This window comes from Rhodnius prolixus, unplaced genomic scaffold (assembly GCF_049639745.1).
Source record: "Rhodnius prolixus isolate KJV_2025 unplaced genomic scaffold, Rpr scaffold_8, whole genome shotgun sequence".
Taxonomy (NCBI): Eukaryota; Metazoa; Arthropoda; class Insecta; order Hemiptera; family Reduviidae; genus Rhodnius; species Rhodnius prolixus.
This window is the reverse complement of record NW_027411593.1, coordinates 959,889-976,089: the sequence shown is the minus strand read 5'-3', so window position 1 is coordinate 976,089 and position 16,201 is coordinate 959,889. Positions and strand designations below refer to the sequence as shown.

General features: G+C 35.9%; 1 protein-coding gene across 2 annotated transcripts in view; it reads right to left on the bottom strand.

The window, feature by feature from the left end:
* Nucleotides 1-12,043: 12,043 nt before the first annotated feature.
* The window catches only part of LOC141450654 (neurotrimin-like), a 461,254-nt gene continuing 457,096 nt past the window's right edge, over nucleotides 12,044-16,201 (bottom strand). For both annotated transcript variants that reach the window (XM_074121257.1, XM_074121258.1), the window contains exon 6: nucleotides 12,044-13,098. In XM_074121257.1, the coding sequence (XP_073977358.1) occupies nucleotides 12,998-13,098 (101 nt within the window). In that variant the 3' untranslated portion in view covers nucleotides 12,044-12,997. The remainder of the gene's footprint in view (nucleotides 13,099-16,201) is intronic.

Below are 16,201 nucleotides of genomic sequence, written 5' to 3'. Positions count from 1 at the left end.
TTTGTGTAAAGGGGCATTTCCCTCTTAATTAGTGATCGCTTTCAATCTTTGAATTAGCTACTTAGCCAAGAAGTTCAAAGCAAGAATCAAGTATTCATTTCCAACCTACTATCTAGATTGTTTACCGAGAGAGAGAAGAAATTGTTTGTTTGTCTCGATAGATCTGAGAGCCGAGTTTCATAATCAACGTTCTCATCTTTAATTCAAATGATCGATTTGCCATTCAGAATTAATTGAAAGGAAAAAGATTATTAGCCACTCGAGATCGTTCCTGGTTGAGGGCCAGAATCAACTCATCTAATACTTGATTAGTTCGAGTGCTTCGGATTCCTCTTACAGCTGGTAGGAGGGACTTAATATTGTGGTCATGGTAGTACAATTACATCGACTTGTCACCAGAATGGTTTGTACTCGAAAATAGTGGTTTTGAGGAAACTGGTCTGCATGCTGATACCTGCAAGTAGGCCAGGCCGCCGGTAAGATGTGTTCCCATTTAACTTTAAGATCTCCTCAGTTACACTTACACACAGTCATGCCAAAGTCTGTTAGAACTTTGCAGGGTACTTACTGCATAACCATGCAGCTCGGGAAAGATTGCACTAACTGTGCTCAAAGCGTCACTCATTTGGTCCATGTGCAACTAGTTAACCTTTCAACTATCACCGATAACCTATACGATCCTTAAAATTTTAGAATGGTCTTTTGTATCAGTTTGTAAGAGAATATTTGAATATATAATAGAAAAGAATGTTCAATGTAGCTACCACAGTAGTAGCACAGAGAGGGGTACTTCGCCATGACAGCCCTTGTTGGCCAAGGTTCAAAAGGGCCGCTGAGAGCTTTCTCCTCTTCTGCTCCTGTTTTTATCTTTAACTTTGCCCTCGACGCACTTGTCCTGATCCGAGCTAACGCCGAAAACAAAAAAATAACAGGGGCAAACTTTTTATACCTTTAAATATTTTTATTTCTGTTCGCCCTAATGAATGACGATTGTTATTGCCAGTGGGGAAGGTTGCCAACAAATTGCCACCCTCCCTGTACTGAACAAAATACAAAATAAATTTCTATTAATATGAATTTTTGTTTTGCAAGAAGTATGAATTTAGTAGTGGTAGAACTGCAATGCATCTCTGATGGTTAATGTTGTTATTGTGAAACGTACTCTTCTCAACAGCGGACATTTAAAGAATCTGATGTCATGGCAGTATAAAGCACAGGTCGTGTGGCAGATACCTCCCGGTGAAGGATGTTTTATTTAAAGAAGAAATCTAAGTAACTTTTTTTCAATTCTGGACTAGAATGCTCAGGAAATCGTTTTAGGAAGTAAGTGTAAATTTCTCATGAATCTTGCTTAAAGAAAGATCGTTCCGCCCAACTTAAGTGAGCCGAAGTAGGTTGGTATTAAAGTATCAGTATTATTCTTGGTTTCTTTGTTTTTTAAAGAGCAAAAAAGTTGGAGAAAAATCAAATTCAGAAAAAAAATAGAAGTAAAATCAGTGAAGTGCTACTTTCTGTTGGAGAATGCGCTTCAAATTCGGAATTTAGCAATAAATCTATCCTTTCTTAACAGAACCGCCCTCAACACTGGAAGCGACGGTTAATCCCAGAAGGGACCTAAATATAATTTCATTTGAAAATGGTTCAAACAATTGTTGTAGACTTCCAAAAGCGGAAGGAGTGTCCGTAGTTTAAAACAAAATCGTGGGCGCCATTGTCAAGAAATCTTATAAAAGTAACAACGCTTTTTAAAAAGTTTTACTTCCGGTTACGAGCCGCTATGTTACTTTTTTAGGTCTCCTGTAGTACCTACAGGAAATCCTGCGGTGTTCCTATCCTCCACAATTTTCCAGAAACCCGTTGTGGCGAAAATTCTTCATCGAAACTTATCTACATCGTTCGCAATACTTATTAAAAAGATGGACTGTTATGCGCAAGTTTTTATTGAGAGTGAAGAAACAGTTTGCAATAGCTGTGCTTGAAAGTTAGAGATACCAATACCAAATACCCACGCTACCTGAGCTCGTCTGTCTACGGCTTGGATGACATGCACATCATCTTCTGCTGTGCTTCCTGTGGTACTAGGGGCTATGCTTGTCCACATATTGGCAGAACAGAAGTACCAAGCAGAGATGTTCACTTTTTCTCGGTACGCTGGGACATTCAGTTACAGTTTCCAAGTGAAATGATAACTACGTGTGCTGCCAGTTCGTCTGGCATCTTTGTAACTCATCATATACAGCAAGTGGTTGTCATCTAATTCAAAGTATTAGCATTCGTTTTCTGGTATAGACTGTACAGGGGAAAACTCGTTGCAACCATTGTTATGTTCCTTTGTAGTGGTCGGAGAGAAGAGAAGAGCGAATACGGCTAATGGAAAGGAAAACTAGGACGGTAAATAAACAAATTAGTTGGATTTCCCAACAATTTCTGAGTGAGGGATGGTGCATGTGAGGCGCAATGCAAGTGCACAAACAGTGCAGTGTGGGGCCATAGTTAGGACAAGGGCTTGTCTAAACTGTGAACATGTGAGCCCTAATGAGAGGGCGGGAGAAGGAGGATGAAAGGGACCAGTTGGTGGCAAAGTTGGCAAGCAGGGTGGCTCCAGGACTCTGCACAGGAGAGCCACAGTAGGCTGAAGGTCAGTGGAGAATGGCACGCCAGGTATTTGCCAATATACACACCTAAATGCTCCGACACCATCTAAAGCCCGCGCTTGCTCTACCACTACAACTACATCGCTTCCGTCTTCTGCTTTCATTCGTCCGTCCCACATTACTTCCGCCCTTTGTACTCCTGCGTGTAATGCTGAGTGTTCTTTCCCTACTCCGGCTTCCAAACATATTTATACTTCATTGAACTGGCCATCTTAGTCACTACGCTTCCTTTCAGCCCATTGAGGCCCTTCGAAGCGATTTAACTTTTCTCTCTTCCTGTTGAAGTTAAAAATTAAAAAAAAAAAAGAGAAAATACCTGGCCAGCAAAACCCTATTTCCTTTTACCCTCGGCCAATCACAAAGTTACAATCGAGAAACTTTTCTGCACCTGCAGAATTTGATTTTCTTGGTAAGAGAATCGAGTATTAACATCGTGCTCGATTCGATGTTGAATTTTTACTGTATTGAGATCCTTGAGCCAGAGAATCACAAATCGATCTCTTGATAACTCAAACACAAAGAATCGTTTATAGATCAAATTTGGTATTTCGCTTAGGTGCTGCCAGAGGAAGCGACAATAAATTTAGCTGCAAATAAGTCGTCCATTTTTACCACTTAAATGAATCGATTGATTTTAAGTTTTTTTTGTTATTTTATCGAGGACAGCATTTTCGATTTTTTATAATCTTAGAATACTTGCCTTAGTTTTATAACTTTCACATAAAAATTTGATAAAGGATACTTCTGGAAGAGGGTGTGGAAAAGAATTCTATCTAATGTGCCATTTTTGTGTTATGTCTAGATAGCTCTGTTAATGGGAGTTACAATCTCTTGCTGAAGTTCTGGGAGAGTTAGAAACCCTGTCCCTGACAGATTTGGAAATCTTACGAGTCTGGAGTTTAAAGGAATCATTTGGTTAAAGAATAGTTGGGTTTTATATCGGGTAGAGTGAGTTTTATTCCTTCGGGCATCCATTTTGAATTCCAAGGTTGTCGATAATTTTCGAACTGTATTCAGAACCTTGAATATCCTTCGCTACGGACACAGAGTACTTGAAGAACTCGTTCACCCCTTTTTCGCTATGTGAGACTACTTAAACCTTCTTCCAGGCTTACCAACCTTCTGGCTACACAGTTCCTGTTTTCTCAAGTTATCAATACAAGCCTTATTTTCCTGCTTCAATGACCGACACTTATTCTCATGTCTACGTAATGGAGGTCTATTTTAAGGAGCACAACATTGTTCTTCAATTGGTAAAAATTTTATAACATCGCATTATTGTTTATCGATAATTTACCATCCAAAGCTAAAATATCGCTGGGTTTACCTCCAACCGAGGGGGGTGCGGTGAGTTTTATGCCACATTAATAATAATTGAAAGAAATTGTACGGTTGGCAATACTTGGAACAGTTTGAATGGGAGACAGAGTTTGCTTTAATAGCGTCTTACATAAATAACAAAAGCTTTATTTGTGATCTGGCGGGCACACATAAATGTGTTGCGTCCATTGTGTGGGTATCTCCTCCCACATAGCAGCACTTCCTTTCAAACTGTCGATCAAGGAGGCTTGTGCAGAAATGGGAATTCCTTCTTCCTCCACATAGCTTTATTTATAGTTCTTCAATTTATTCTACCAAATTGTATTCTTTTCCACTATCTGGAGGATTTTTTTATAAACTACAACAATGACATATTTTATCAATTATTCTCCGTTTTTGCTCGTGAGAGCAAAATTTAAAATAATAAAAAAAGTTGACGCGTTCTTTTAATTATAAAGAATATCTAGTTTGCTCACTCAAAGTTAGAGTTGTGACTGTGACCACCGGAACGTCCTTTGATTCAGTTTTTTTTAAAATTAATAATGTTCTGATGGAACATTCTGAAGCAAGCTGACATGGAGCTTTCTAGGGAGCTCCCCCCCTGCTGAAACAAAACGTTTTTCTGGAATAAATGCTCAAATAAAGTGACTGGCCATTTACTTCCGTACTATATACGAAATTTAAAGAATATAATTGAAATCGATTTCTAGAAAAACACGAAAAACGGTTTGATAAAGTAGTATTTAAGGCGATTTTATCAATTACCTTTTTAACGCTATACAAGTTGTAGTTCTATGAATGTACCGAATGGACACATTAGAGAGATGAGAAAGGATGCAGCCTTTGATTTTCTTTCATCAAATACAATGATTAATGAACTGCTACGGAAATAATTTTATGTCAGTCGCTTAAAGCTGAGTATAACTGAGTAAATATTGAATGAAGTTTGACTGAAAACAGGTGATGGAACACGGAAGGAGCGTTTGAAATAGAAACCCCATTTCAGTTTTCAGCTTTTAGCGTTTTTAGATGCAGTTAGCCGAGGCACGATAAGCGGGGCGTACCAATAATTGTAATCTCTAGCTTAATCAGTAAGCCTGCATTTGTACATTAAGCTCACAAAACAGAAATTATGCAATTGACAATAAATAGGTGGTTAATTTTGTTTCAATAAATGTAATTTAAAATTAAATGCAATTTTTGGCAGCCGTGTCCAATTTAATTGACTCACCCGATAGCGATGAATATATATTTTTTTTAAAAAAATACTGCTGCTGAAAATCGAAGTTAAATGAAATTGTGGCGCTTATATCTAGTTAATTGCTGAAATATTTGCATGTATTTAGAATGGGTTAATCTGCTGTAACCGGGCAAATATTTCTCACTCATTGCGTACAATCCAAAAGAGAGATCTTGCAATATACTGCCTGGAATGATCTTGACTATCCAATAATTTCTGCCAGCTTTACAGTATAAGTGAGAGGTAATTAGAGTATATACTGGCACCTAGTACGTGAACGGTGTCTTAGCTGCCCACCCCAATCAAGCATCAGAAGACCAGGATTCTGCACTACAGTGGTTCGGCTGAAGAAGAGTTTTAGGCCTTCGGCCATGGCGAGAAAAGTAACAAGAACAAGGTTTCACAAACTGAGGGGCCAGTTAGTAGAAGATACCCTTCACTGAGCTTTGAGGTCCTGCTTGTAAGTATCGGCTTGATGGTTAACACTGGACATCTACTTGGAGAGATGATTGCTGAGTAAGCCGCTTAGGCTACTCTTCCCTTTCACACAGACCATTCTCTCCTTCAAGACCGCTTAGGATGGCGGCGACCTGTATCGCTGGACGAGTATACTGGGCGGAGCAAGATTGCTCGCTCAGGATTTCCAAGTAGTTAAACACAGGATTAGGTGTTGTTGTAGGAAGGATTCCCAAGGCTGAACACAAACAACAAACCATTATGTATACAACAATTATATATTTCTATATATATATATATTTATTTATAATTTGAGTTAACTAATTTGTATAACAATTATAGAGGTGGTAATCAACAGAAAATTGGGTCACAATTAGTTCTTTATTATTTAAAATAATTAATTTTTTCTCAATTTTTTTTTTTAAATTGTTTTTCTTGAATGCTTACATTTACACAAATTTATTATATATTTATATTTGTATTCATTTTCTTTCTTTTCATTTTCTCCCTTAATTATTTCTAATATAATGTAGTTTGTATATTAAATATTTAGCCTAGCTTACAAGTTAACCATAAAGACAAGTTTCATTTCTTTTATTTATCAGATCGTGAGCTTTTGCATTTTTAAATTTTCTTGTTAACTCCAGGAAGGCTTAACAAGTCTTTTTTATTTATTAAATTTGCCTGGAATTAATTCAAAATGGGGTTTTATAAGTTTTATATTAATTTACATATATATATATATTATATATATCTTTCTTATTTAATTTTTGTTTAAAAATAAACTCCTGTGTTTTTAATGAGCTTTAATTTAATTTTTATTATTTTTTAATTTATTTATTTTTATAAATATTTAATTGGAATAGAGGAACGATCCCTTCTTTATATCGACATTTAGGTAAAATATATTATATATGCACATTTAAATTTGAAATAATCAATTTATACAATAAAATCTCATTCCCAGTGGGAAGTTGGGAGTTGCAATTAAAGGCGATTTGCACTCAGGGTAAATCACCTTGCTAGCACTCGCGCACAATCACCTTGCAATCACACGCGCACAGTCACCTTCCATTAGTCCGCAGGAATCATAAATCTTATACTGGACTTACTAAAACTATGTACAATTTGAATCCCCTCCCTCCAAAATATTTATGCTAGAACTTCTACCTCTTGTTTGATAAAAAATTCAGCTCAAGCCATTCTTATCATGTTTTTTGGAGAATTCTTTTTCTTTTTGAAGTCTGCTCTATTATTGGAAGAGTGGGATCGCAAGTGAAGAACGATACTGGAGTGAAGAGAGCAGTTCTCGGAAAATTCCTGCTACATCTTGTCCACTTCGATGAACTCTGACACCATCTTCTTCTCCTGGGAAAATGAAGACAGTAAAAGTGAACGATAAAAGAAAATAAATAAGGCGATGGAAGAGGAACAAACTGGTGCTTGCTACTCGTTCAAAGTTTATTATTAAAGAAATGTTGACTAGATAACGAGACCAGTGGCTAAGAAGCTAGTTCAATTTGCACAAGTTATGAATGAAAATGGCCAGCATATCTAATTGCGATATCTAATTAATTCTAAACAATATTAATGAAAATTTAGTGCAGTAAAATTACTTGAATGATAATATCAGCTGTTATTGAATTTGAATTAAAAAACAAACTTTTCTAACGTTTCTAAATGGCTGAAATTACGAACTGAAGTATGAATGGAATGTTGGGTAGTTGCTGATTTGTGTACCTTTAATCGTTTAATCAACTCTTATACTTAACATTTTAAACTGCAAGTTTTAAATATAATACATTTTCTTAATTTTCTAAATCAAAGGAGCTAAAGTATAAACGTAACTTCAGAACATGTTTTAAACTATTAATCTTATAGCTGCCATTTTCACTGAATTTGTTTGACACATATATAAGAATATAGATGAACCAAGGGTTTAAAGTTTTATAATTATCTGTCGTATAGGTCGCCGGTATTGGTTCGTTCATTTAGAGCATGTTTTAATTTATCAAAAGCTGATATCATCATCAGATTATGAAATTATCTCGTAATCTAAAAACCATAAGGCCAGCGAAGATGGAACATACAAAGTTAAATACATAGATAGTTGTTAAAGTTGAAAAACATGGAAAAATTGTTGAATTGTCCTACCAGTTCGACCAGAGAGCTGCTTTATCCTCTCTAAGATCTAGTTCAACTGTTCTCCATCAAAATATACCAACATCTTGTCGGAAGATCATTCAGTCTGAAGGAATTGCTAGTACAGGTTCTTAGTAATCATACTAACGGAAAAGTAACAATCGCAACGTCAGAAACCTGCCTGCTACTTGTGTGACTTTGTGGGTATTGACGGCCCTGAGTTAAGTGGTTAGCTAGAACCGCTTCAGGGGCGCCATGCTCCATAAATATATAATAAGCGCCATGACGAAGCCAGCGTATTCGGATTGGTCCGAGAGAAACATTCTCGTTAGGTTGCACCCACGCAGTAAATAGAACTGCAAGCGCTTGCTTAATCAGAGTATATAGACGGTGGGAATACAAGGACCACGGAGTATATTTACTCTGAAACGAAATGTCAGATTGCTGTGATTTATGGTCTGGCTGGAATCCAAACGAATCATATAACAAACGTTGCATTAGGTCAGCGTATAAAATATACATTTCTATTATACACATATATCAAGTGTATAAAATATCTTCCATTTTTTTGATTTAAAAATATTTATGGCAAAAGCACGTTATAAACATGTTATAAACCTCTGGCCAGAGGTTCCCCTCGCCATTCATCTGATCTGCGCAGCATCCATTTATTGATATCTGCGCGTACGAAGCATTGTGCGAAGGCACGAAATTTTAGTACGAGTCTCATGAAATCTCTGTATGGCCCCTGCCCAAGACTCGTTGCCCCTGTAACCCCAATGACCGGGCACTCAAACCAAAAAACACTATATTACATTAATATGATCTCATTACAAACGGTGCCAAAGATCAAAGATCAAAGGCACTTCTTAACTAAACAAAATCCAATTTAAAGTATTTGATTCCGCTCTAATCTGGCTGGCAAGTCATTGTAAACTTTCAGGAACTCCTTCTTCTCTTAATTTCTCCTTCAAATCTGAATTCGTATTGGCCTCCTCCCACTTGCTTATGCTCGGGGAAATTTATTCCATATTATCGAAAAATTGTTTTCCAAAGCTCTAAAAGCCAGTAAATGGCTCCAAAATCAGTTCTTCGGAATAAAACTTAAACGCAGATTTTTGAAAGGATTTAAATCATGGTACATTTCGTATCACGTTACGAAATTGTACAATCGGAAAGTCATAACTTTACTGATATTGGAGAAAATTCGCGCGAAAAACCTCTCTTGATCTATAATTAGAAATTTTACAAATGATCCTTCGTAAGTCTTCTTTTATTTTAGTGAATTTAAGGAGCATTTCTAGCAGGAGTAAGCACCAACTAACTACAATAATTTTCCAGTATATTGGGACTGGTAATGGAGATGTACGATATAATTACGAGAACTCTCTCTCTCTCTCTATAGAGCTCTAAAAATGGGTTTTCCTAATAAAATGCTGTAAAAATGATGGTGGATTTGTCTTTTACGAACGAACAGAATCGTGTGAAGCCGTTTTGGAGGGAACGCCACTAAGGGGGCAAATTGCGGAAGGAACTTAGAAATCGATTATTTGCATCGGCAGTTTTGGAAGCCAGAGATTTATTGAACGCTGTACTTCCTTCTTCGCTTCTATCTTCATTCCTCCACCTCTCCTTTTCCATCTTTAATAAATAAAATAAAGTCTACAACAGTTTCTTCCAGCGGCCTGCAGCTCTTACTTCCCCAACTTCTTTTATATATATATATAGTTTGGTTTCTTTGAAAAGGGAGTTTGCCCTTTGACAGTCGGCAACTGCTGCCACTCCATTTTAGCGAATGGTGGAAATGAAAGGACTGGTGCTCGTGTTGAGAGCGGCCGCAGTAAAAGGAACTGCGTCAGAGACACGTCCTGTCCAGCTTTGATAAGTTGCCCCTTCCACGTACCTGGCCATTGAATTCAGTGGATTTCCCTTGTATGATTTCTCCGTCCCCTGTCAGCCAGGGACTATCTTTTCAGCTTGACGCAAAAAAAAAGAGTAACACAACTCTAACCAGTTTTTCCCTTCTTTTTTTGCCAAATTAATTACTGAAATTAAAGCCAGCTACAAGTTGCTAACTTTTTATGGTATTCACGGAGCCATTATTGACCAAGTGAATTCAGCTTGGTAGGAAAACAATTTTTTTATACGTACATTTTGCGTTATTTAGCTCTTGTTTTTGCAATATTACATTTACCTTAATTAAAGTCATGGATACTGAAAGGTTTTTTGCCGAACAACTTTATCTCCATTAGAGCAGGAATAAATACTCTGACGCCCGGTAAGAAGAAGTATTGTAATCATATCCCATTTTCCATCTTGAGCTGTCTCGAAACATACTTGCTTTCAGATCCGATGAATGGGAGGTAGAGTTATCAGCCGTGGTCTACAAGCTGGGGTTGATTGAACAGAATATCCTAAGAGTTATAAAAATGCAAACTTGGTATTCCGTTAAGAGCCAAACCGTTAAGGGAAGTATGAAGAACACGATTACTGATGTGTCAATGAGACCCACGTAAAACACTAATTTACGAACGACACATTACTTGAATAAGGAATTTAGAACAACTAAGTTTACCAATCCAGTATGAATTGCAATGAATATTGGAGAATACTGAGAAATGGAAGTCGAATGCTGCAGACTGGCTCGCAAGGTTGCATTGGGCGAATGCGAAAGTGAGAATTGAGTTTAATGAGATTATTTAGTTAATTGAAAGCAAAACTGGCTGTGCTACTTCTTCATGCAATCTTCTGAGAGAACGAACAGCTTCCCGATTGGACTAGATCTAAAGGCGTTCTGGATGGACCCTTTTTATTCTTTGTGGCTTTAATTTTGTTTACAGCCGTAACCTTCGCTCGCAGTTTTTAGATTACTCTACCCATTCTGGACTACCAATACTTAAGTTAAAATTCGATTTCGGTAAATGCAATATTAAAAACGCATTTTTCATTTATTGACGATTATCACAAACACACACACAAAATGTTGCGATCGCCCTAACAGGATGTACCATGCCTGGAAATATTCAGGATGCCTAAATCGTAATTTCCTTTACATTGTGTGTGCTTTTATTGTGCTACTTGAACAAAATGAATATTTATGTTAGAGACCCAGCATCGAAATTTGATACAATTGCATAGCATTTGTTACCTAGCAAGAGGAAGTAAAAATAATGAATATATTTTCGGAATTCCAGTTTGAAGAAAATAAAAAAAAACTTTTTGTAATTAAATTTGTAGAACTGGACTAATGGCCAGCAAGTTTATACATGTATTTGGAATGTTTGGTTTGTGAGCTGATCAAAGTTTAGCTGGCTGAGGTTTGCTAGAAGTGATACAAAGCCGGTCGGTTTATGAAGGGTCATGTATGCGAGGATTAAACCTGCCGGCCCAATGAATAATAGATCAGACATTTGACCAACACTGCGCCCTTAGTTAATGGTGTTGCCGCTGTGTGTCGCTCTCTGCAGGGATTATCATCTCTCCCACTCCTTTACTAATCCCCTCCACAGATACTCTGCTGAGGGCTGCATGTACCAATCCATCACTGCTGTCTGCTGAAAGAAAATAGTCTTCGCCAGGGTTGCCTTGGCTCGGTGTGATTTTAATATTTATTACCACAAAGAATTCTTTCTTGAAAATAAGATGATGCAAATAAAGTTTACAGTCCCAGTTTTGCGGCAATGTGCAGAACAAAACAAAACTTTGAAAAATCCTATCAGTACACTGGCACATCCAATGGATCATGATTTCGATCCACGCAATTAAATATTAAATAAGAAAAGTATGTACATAATTATTTTTGAAAAAACTTACCAAATTTAGTTCTGATGGTAGAATCAGCTTCTGATTTTGAAGACTTCAGTCCAAAATTTTATATTTTGCGCCAGAATTCAAGAATTTTTTAAAAAATAATATATTAACATATTTTTTTATATATTTTTAATCCATCAGTCGTTATAATGAGGGTATAAATTGTACGGTTACAATTTCAAATAAAATACAAACCCGTTCCACTCACACACACAAAGAAAAAAGCACCAATATCAATAAATGAAAATGAATTTTAATAATAATTGAGTGAAAGCTAAAACTGAATTCATTTATTTATTTTTACTGTATATATAGCAAGCACACAGACACATTATATATATATATATATATATATATATATATATATATATGCATATATACATAAATATATAATTATTTATTCATTACGCGAGAATTTAAGTTTATTAACGGTTCAGGATTCTTTTGTCAACTTTTTTTTTTTTTGAAGCTTAAACTGACTTAGGCCAAAATTTACGTGCTTCACATTTAAAAACATTTACTTTTGTTTACAATTTCTTTTTGTTTTTTTAGAGGAAGAGTTTTGAAATTGAGATAAAATAAATAATAATAGAGAAAGCGTCGAGAAAAGTAACGAACATATAAAACAAAAAAGTTCCAATATTTAAACAATAATATTTTTGAAATGTTTCTCTATAATTATTATTTTACTCTTCTTATCATTATCATTGTTATTTATATATTTTTTTTCCATTCATTCCTTAAGGATTATTTTTATTTACAATTTTCCATTAAATTACTTATTTATAAATATTTACTTGTAGAGAATGTTTTTATTTTTTTCAAAATTAGATAAACAGCTAATAACATTTAATTCTTTCTTTATTTTCCCATTTATATAAATTTTTTCTATTTTGTCTTTGTTTATAAATTTTGTATGTGTACGAGTTATTTTTGGGGAAAAATTTAAAAAGTCTAAATTTTACATATAATTTTTGTGTATTTAATTTTCTGTTTTTAGTAGCAATAGAACAGTTTAGAGGACAGCGCTAATCTGGACTTGAAGAGCAAGAGGAGGAGTGATAATAGTTTTAATTTAATATGGAATTCTGTCCATATTCATTTATTATTATTTAAAACAAATCCAGATTGAAAGTGGGATTAGAATTTCTTTTATTACTGCTTTAATCTTAAAGGTTATCTTTTTAATTTTAATTTTAATTTTTGAATTTAGGCTAGAATTAATCTTTAATAATAATAATTATTTATATATTTATATATATATATAGTGTCTGGCAGATAAAAGTTTAGCTCTTGTAGCCTTTATCTTGATGGTTAGTATGTGTGGTGGTGGATGGAGGTATGGGGGAGTTAAGAGTGATGGGGGTCAGGTCGGTTACGTGCTGAACAGGAGTAAGCAGACGCAAAATATAAGACAGTACAGATGGGAGCTCCTGTGATAAGCTTGGCCGCCATGTTGCATTGCTGCGGGAAACTCTGAGCACAAAGAATAAAACAATACTATTAACAATAGATATATTAATTTCAAATTTAAAGAAAATATAAATCTGCTAAGTACACACATGAGTTTGGTTCGCCTCAAAATGCGAAAAAGAAAACCACTGGAAAATGGTTCCAAAACTTCTTTGTCCAAAAAGTACGCTCAATAAAGTGGTACTTCTCATATTGGAATTTTCTAAAATTTGTTGCGAAATTTTAGCAACAAATTTAACCTTTATTTATAGCTGTTGATGCGCACACAGAACTGCTCATTAAACTGAAGGGTACTCAGAGAAGAGGAATAGCCAGCACTTATTTGTCATCAATATGCCACTCAATCTGAAAGTTGCAGACGAAGACTGTTGCAATGAGGAAGAAAGTTTGAAGAAAATCGTTCGAGAAAATTTTCCAAAAATAATCTACTCTGCAAAATGGCATTCCCACGTGGAATGGAGATCCCGGATTCGAATCTAGGTGCCGGCTTTTTGTTTTCTCCGGCCCAGGAACATCTACGGTCCATAATGAGGCTGGCTGTGCTTACAAGAAAAACATTTGGCCGCCATTAATGTTGACGAGACTGAAATTGAGATGTACGTAGAAGCTATAATAAATTATATCGGCGACTATAATACTGATATTACTCGTATGTACAGAAACAGGAGGAGGGTAAAACGCCCCTATTTTTGAAACTCCGAATTTCCACAATTTCGGAGTTTTTTAAATGCTTTCCATAATTAAAAATTGGTGTAATGGTGTTTGAGGAGATGTTGGTTGTAGATGTTGACGGATAAATAACACTTTTAGTATCGGTATAAGACTTTGTACATTTATATGACTAGACTGCCAAGGACTCTATACTTTACACTACAAGAACAGAACAGACTGACTCACGTGGCTAAAACGATGTGTACAGTTAAAGTGCAAGACTTTGAACAGAATCACAGAATCTCTTTTTGACTTTCCTCTCGTTCTTATATACATTCGCCGAGCCTCCCTTCTCTGTGTGTCGAGGGGGCTGTCTCTTTCTCTCTGGCTAGAGTGGGTGAGTGGTGGGGTTTCACTACCCCTACGCTAGAGTGGATGAGTGGTGGGGTTTCACTACCCTTACATTGGTATCAGTAATTATTTATAAAATACCAATACTGGAGGTTGTAGTTCTGGGAAATGAAACGTTTGTAAATTGTTAAATAATATAGGAATTTCCATTTAATTCTGCTACTTCAACATTGCTCGTCTACAATAATCAAGAACAGTTACACGATGGTATAGTAAAGACAAGTCTAACCTAAACAGGAAAGATAAAGTGTGGTTATATGAAAGGATAAAATGCTGAACCCAAAGAAATGGTGTGGAATTTATAGGTGAAAAGGAAAATCCCTATTTTCTAAAGGCCATTTAATATTTTATTCAACAAATTTCACAATTCTAAATGTAATCTAGGGGGGTTGGAGGTATTATTTCATTGAGAAAACTAGTTTTCCTTTAAATAGAGGAGACTTTTCTTTCTTATATTTCATTTTTACTAAAGATTCAGATCAAAAAGATAAAATAGTGTTTTCGATTTTTTGCTTCAATGAATTCATTCTATAAGAATATGCAGTTTCCTTTGTAATTGTAATATTCTATTTAGAAAGATATTTTACTATTTATAGATTCCATTAACCATTTGAGCGTGCATTGTTTTCGATGCTCTTCTCTGAAATGAAAGAAAACAATTATTGTGACAATCACGCGGCATTGCCCTTTACTGTGGACCAGTTGCAGCTGCTTCACAACGCTAACCAGAGTCAGTATCCTCCAATAAGGATGTGGCGGGAAGTGAAAATGGCCTTTTCGGAGGTGCAAATATTAGCCCGGAAGTTCTCAATCAAGTCTGCGCCCGCTAATTCCTGAGATCATAGATCATAGATACACATCTCATAGTTTGCGTATTCTAGAACTCTAGAAATTGTTACCAAATTAAAATGTTCCACTTGAGGAAAAATAAAAAACAAAAAGACACCAGTAAAGTTGCATTTCTTGTGGGCAGACTTCAGCCAAAATCAGATAACGGGAAACTGAAGTTTGTTGAAAACAACACGGCTGTGGGTTGCTCCAATTGTCCAGTTCAAGAAAGTTCTGCGGTTTTTTAGCAATCTCAAAATCTTAAATCACAGTAACAGCAGAATTGGTAGAATATTACTTTAGGAGGTTGCTCAAATACTCCTCGGACTCCCACTGAAATCGAATTTTTAAGAAAGACGTTTTACGTAGAACGGATATACACCTTACATGAATACTGAGCACTCTACCTACTTCCGCTCAATTGTTTAGGATAAAATCTTGAGGGGGAAAGTGAATTCAGGAAGTGTGCTTGCGGTTTCCTTTAATCCGCGCACTTTATGAACTATTCAATCCTCAATCCTCATTCATATTTCCGATGGAAGCTCTACTTGGAGAATGTAAGTGTCGATAAGTGACACCATCTCAGAGTTTACGAGAATTATAATAATAACGGAAATTACAATTCAACATTTTCTTTCATCTGCTCCAGGTAAACAGGAAATGCTGCAAGTGACGTGCCAGGTTAGCACCTCGTCTAGATTGCTGGAGCGATTATTACATTAGATTATTCGATTGCCGGAAGTAAGCCGAATGCGGGCACCAAAACTGAGCCCCCTTCAATAAATTATTATTTCTTTCACTTACAATTCGTAAGGGGGGATATGCAGATTTTAGAATTAGAGTTTATTTCGTCTTTAAGCCAAAGGACTTGCTAAGACTACTCCATGTTGGTTCGGAACTTTTTCACGCTGTTATCGGAAGCTGTCACGTCACACTTCTTCCAACTGGTATTTGATGGACGTGCAATTTTGAAGTTAACAATATTTTTAGAACAAACTCTAAATATGAAGCAAATTTAATTACGTGAATGGCGGTTAGAGAAGGTCGTGTAAGTGATCGCAGCGGATGTTTGGTTACATCTGTTGGAAAGAAATTGATTTTTTGATTAAAAACTAATGGACATCTGAATTATTTAAAATTATTATAGTAATCCAATTACCGTAATACGCAGTTAAGAGGCCCTATTTTTAGGAACTGCCCGGGGTCCCGTGAACAG